This window comes from Atta colombica, unplaced genomic scaffold (genome assembly GCF_001594045.1).
Source record: "Atta colombica isolate Treedump-2 unplaced genomic scaffold, Acol1.0 scaffold135, whole genome shotgun sequence".
NCBI classification, from domain to species: Eukaryota; Metazoa; Arthropoda; class Insecta; order Hymenoptera; family Formicidae; genus Atta; species Atta colombica.
Genome location: NW_017259223.1, coordinates 2,207,776 through 2,213,115, shown reverse-complemented (window position 1 = coordinate 2,213,115; position 5,340 = coordinate 2,207,776). Strand labels below are relative to the sequence as shown.

General features: G+C 31.6%; 1 protein-coding gene across 2 annotated transcripts in view; it reads right to left on the bottom strand.

The window, feature by feature from the left end:
- Positions 1 to 3,245: 3,245 nt before the first annotated feature.
- Positions 3,246 to 5,340, bottom strand: part of LOC108684494 (origin recognition complex subunit 1) — an 11,584-nt gene continuing 9,489 nt past the window's right edge. For both annotated transcript variants that reach the window (XM_018188841.1, XM_018188842.1), the window contains 2 exons: positions 3,487 to 3,770; positions 3,246 to 3,412 (listed from right to left, as the gene is read on the bottom strand). In XM_018188841.1, the coding sequence (XP_018044330.1) occupies positions 3,246 to 3,412; positions 3,487 to 3,770 (451 nt within the window). The remainder of the gene's footprint in view (positions 3,413 to 3,486; positions 3,771 to 5,340) is intronic.

Sequence of the window (5,340 nt, the reverse complement as noted above, 5' to 3'; positions counted from 1 at the left end):
ATATATATAGAGTCCAACTATAATGCCAAGAATTCTTTGAATAATTTCGATGTTTCTGAAATAATTGAAGAACTTCTCACGATCGGTCGTTTGCATTTCAAAGACTGAACTGTTACTTGCGCCTTGATGCGCCGCCTCATTCTTTGTATAAATATTGACTGTATTCAGAATTTTCGTTTTCTTGTATATTTCTGCTGTTGCAATAAAATTATAAGCGAAGTTATAAGCGAAATAAATTTTGGCACTCTTGAATATCAGAATAGCACGCCAACATTTCTTACCTTTCGCAATAATTTTAAGTAATAACATTACTTCTTCATCATTGTAGATTTACAAAAAAAGTTTCTGAATACTTTTAATTTTTAGATTCAACCAACTCAGTTAACCATTCCATTCCATAAAAATTTTCTCTACCCGTCCCATGTAGCCGGAACGCAATAGAATTTTAGTAACAAAATATATCTCACTCTTATAATTTAGTATATTTGGGTATTCAAAGTAATGTTATATAGGTAAGATAATTGCACAAATTACTGCTTTAATCACATTAAAATAACAAAATATCGATTAAGCAAATCGCTTCAATTTAGCTTGCGACCGAGGAGACCTCCGTCCGTTTTCATTCCGTTCCGTTTACATGGGTAAAGAAATTTCTTACGGAATGGAATTGAACTCAATTTTCTAGTAAGAAATACGTCGTTCTGATTCCGTGTACATGAGAAGCCACTCTCCGTATTGCGGTCATCAGGGCCATTATACACAAAAGCTGGTATTCATAGTCCGTTTTTAAGCGGGGAACACAGACGCTTGCATAACGCATAACACATGAGGCATAAGAAATTGAATCAATTAGAATTCTTTGTTTCATAGAAAGATAGGAAATGAAGGACTTGGTACATTTTCTTACGCATTAAGGTATATCCACACAAATTTGGACAGTCGCATAAACATATGCACAACGGAAATTATCCAATCACATTTTACATGTGTCTTTATAAGAGAAATGCAATTGGATAATTTTCTTTATGCATACGTTTTATGCGACTATGCAAGTTATGTGAATATACTCTTACGTGTTATGTGTTATGCAAGAATCTATGCTCCTCCCGCTTTACATTTAAGACTGTCTTAAGTACAGTTTTAAGGTGTCCTTTAGATTAGCTGCGTTCGGCAATGCAAATTTGAGACGTCGAAGTGCTCTTTTTCTACAGTGCATATGCTATGTAAGAGCACTTCGACGCCTTAGGTTTGCATTACCGAACGCAGCTATTCATAGTCGAAAAATAAGACGATACTTGAATAAAGGCTATTCTACATTGGTCGTATCGTAGATTATCATAGACGTCGCAAGTCACTCACTTGTTGCTTCAACCAATCCGATGCTTCAATTTTAAAGTCACATGATGCTTACGACACTTCCGACACTACGACGCTACGATGCTTTCCGACGATTCCGATGCTACGATACGACGACTCACCGTTTGAAAACTATTGATGCCTTAAGATTTTTGCTATTAACATTTTCGATTTACTTTTTCATTAAGATGTACATGCCGGCCCCTGCGCTAACTCTGGCACATCCTGTACATACAGGGTCACCAAAATCCAGATAAATTGAACAATTTCTTTAAATAAAATGTTTTTAATGAAAATTTAAATATTACAAAAAATCCTTTTACATAGCACTTTGGGGATCCCTACAGAGCACAATTATTCGATATATCTCCCATTAGTTTGAATGACCTCTATTCTCGGTCTGAAGCGTTCGCACGCTGTAATGTAGCGCTGTCCATGCCGACGAATACTGCCTCAATAGTGGTCCTTAATGATCATCACATTGGGATGCTGAGATTTGTTTGTGACCCTTTCAATTACGCTCCATACGTAATAGTCCAAGGGATTTAAATCTGGGCTGGCCAGAATGGGAGCCGAAACGAGCAACTTGGCTTATCCTGGCAGTCTCAAAGAGCATTTGTCGTATCTTTAATGTGTACGATTTGTATCGAAGATCTTCCTCGGCAATTCGACGCATTATTGGCTTACACCAACAATCGATACTAATTTTTGCCCTGGGTCAATCAGCGCTTGAGCCCTTTCAACGACTGCGGGAATCCTCGCGATGCGTTCTTTCGAGTGATTCTTCCTTGCTGGCATACTGGAACCTTCGTTGGTTCTAAAATCGTATATTTTGTATACGCTCATAAACGTCATAAACGGTTGCTCACGGGTATTCAAAGAACCGAATTATTTCCGTTGCTGAGCGCCCAGCGCGAAGGCCTTCGATGATCGCGGCTCTTCGATTATACTCCACATCTTGGTTTCAACATCGCGGCCATTTTGAAAATATGACTACTAGAAGCATCAGGCTTTTTCGGACGCCAACAACCTCTGGCCACAATATAGCGAAAAATTTAAATTTAAATTTGTTCGGATTTTGGTGACGCATCCTGTATGTATATATACATATATACGATATAAGACAATATTCGCCAAGACGTGTTCGAGAACCACAAAATAGCAGACAAATGAATATTTCTGATTTATTTATGTCTACATAATTTGGAGTCAATCTATTATTAAAATCTATTATTAAAAATTACATAACCCAAGTTCACATCCGACTGAGTCTAAAACTTATATGAACCAAAACTTAAATGACAATTAATCTAAAACTTATATGACAATTTTCGCAATAATTAACGAGATATTAATTTCTAAAGATTGTCGAATAAGCGAATAAAATCAACAAATGATGAGACAATTTTAAGATATTTTTCAGTATTCTTTATGAAATATCTTAAGAATTCTTAAAAATTTTTTGAAGTTTTCTCATGCGTCAATTTTAAACATTCTATGAATGAATATGTTCAAAAATATATAGTGTATCTTAAAAAACGCCTATGAATAGCGCTATTCACTGATCACAAAAACTGAGTCTAAAATTTATGAATCATTTCGCAATTTTCGCTTTTTAAGATACATCCTATATATTTTTGAACATATTCTTTCAATAAATACGATTTTCCTGCAACATGACATTTTGATAGGAAATAAAATCGTTAGAAACTATATTCATATTTTAATAAATTTTTATTACAATATGACCAAAAATATATATATTTGTATGAATTAGAAATGAGTAAATGTAATTCATAAAAAAAACACGCATTACGTTGTTTTGCATAATAAATAAAATTAAGAACAAAAATTGATAATAATAAATTATACATATATTTTGCGTATCTTTAATCAAAATCAATTTTTTGTAGCGCATAATGCAACTCATCCTTTGATATGTTTAATAGAATTTTTTTATGTATATCGTTACTTGCACATTCGCATATTAGCAATCTATAATCACCCAGTTTTGCGCAAATATCAAGAGTTTGAGTAATATTAGGTGTTTTGTAACCTAGAAGCAGAAATTGCAATAGTATAATTCTTTTTTTACATATTCTCTTACTCATAAATTCTTTTTATACAAACCATCAAAGGAGCATAAAGATTCAAATTGTCTATAAACATTCATAAAACAAACTTCTTCCACGCCAATTCGTTTGACTTCTACACAAACGGCTTGCAAAAATATTTGCTCGAATTTTGAGCAATGTTTTATCGCTTGAACTTTTGGATTTATTATCATCTCTGACAAAGCTTGATTTACATCTTGTACGGTTACTGTAGTATTATTGCGTGTTTCAGTAATTTCTGCCACTCGACGACAAATGTCCAAAGCGCGGCGAGCATCGCCTGATACTGCAGATACTTTACTAAAATACAAAATATAAAGTACGCTTACAATATTTAATCTTTATATTAAACTTTATTAATTTCATTATAAAAATTAACTATTATAAAAAATGAATATAATTCAATATTAATAAAAATAAGTTCAGTATTTTAAGAATATTTTGTAATAATAAAGTTATGCATTAATACAAATATAGATGCATATATAAAATATATCCATATTAGTATTTAAATAAAGAAATAATAAGATTGGAAACAAGACTATTTATGTGATTTACACCTAAGTACAAGAAACGCCACTCAACGGTCAAAGTTAGATATTAAACTAATACATACATATATTTTTAAATGAATTTATGAAAAATATAACTGCACGCCGTTATATAGACTTTCAGCACAATCTATCTAAAATATTAATAATCCGTCCAAATTTAATTATATACACATTAAAACCTAAAGAACTAATTGCGAAAAATATTATCTCGTCTAAGAGTCGAACCCTCTTTCGTGTCTTAAAAGCTTTTTTAGACTACCGAGGCCTTATCTTTAGATTACCGAGTCCGGATCTATAATAAGTATTTTAAGCCTTAAGCTATAAGAAATTGACTAATAATAGTTAAATGCGAAGAGAATAATTGACTATGGTTCATCCATTTCTTATGGTTTAAGACTTAAAACCTACTGTAGATCCAGGCTACTGCAGACAAAATTTTACTTTCATATATACATAAATAATACACACACACACACACACACACACACACACACACACACACACACACACACACACACACACACACAGAATTAGTTTGCTGACGAATATAAATTCGATATCATTTCCTAACATCATTTTTTTTAGTGGAATAAGCCTACAGGAAAAACCACTTAAAAAAATGTGTTAACAATAGTATTTCAAAGGTGAAGGAGAAATCTTATATTTTTAATTATATCCCAATGAGAAATGACAATAGAATCATCGATTTGATGATTTTAACGTCGAATCAACATCGATTTGATATTGATTCCACTGGGATGTGTGTGTGTGTGTGTATGTGTTTGTGTGTGTGTGTAATATGTATATTTGTATTTGTATATATTTATTTATATTATACTTATGCGGTGGTCTATTTTAATTGTTTTAGGCAAATATCTTAAAAAAAAAATACGTAAAAAAATATATTTCAGAAGAAAGTTCGGTTTTGAGGGAGTGTTTAATTTCGTTTCTTTCTCTAAATGGAGGGACCAAAAAAATATAAAAAAGGTTATCTCCATTTTTTAATGGAATTATATTATTTTTTTTACACAATGTGATCTATTAATTGTTCTGCATATAACAATATTAAAGTAAACTTATGAAAAAATCAATTATAATTTAAAAGAGAGAAAGAGAGAGAGAGAGAGAGAGATATTTTATACTTTATATTAGCATTATTTTGACATAAAATTAAGTATCAGAATATTAATTTTTTGATAATCGTATCCTAATACTTTTATGAATAAAATAATGAGATGAATCAATTGATATAAAGAAAATACAGTTGCTTTAAAAACAATATACATCAAATGGATATTTTAAATAAGCAACTATGT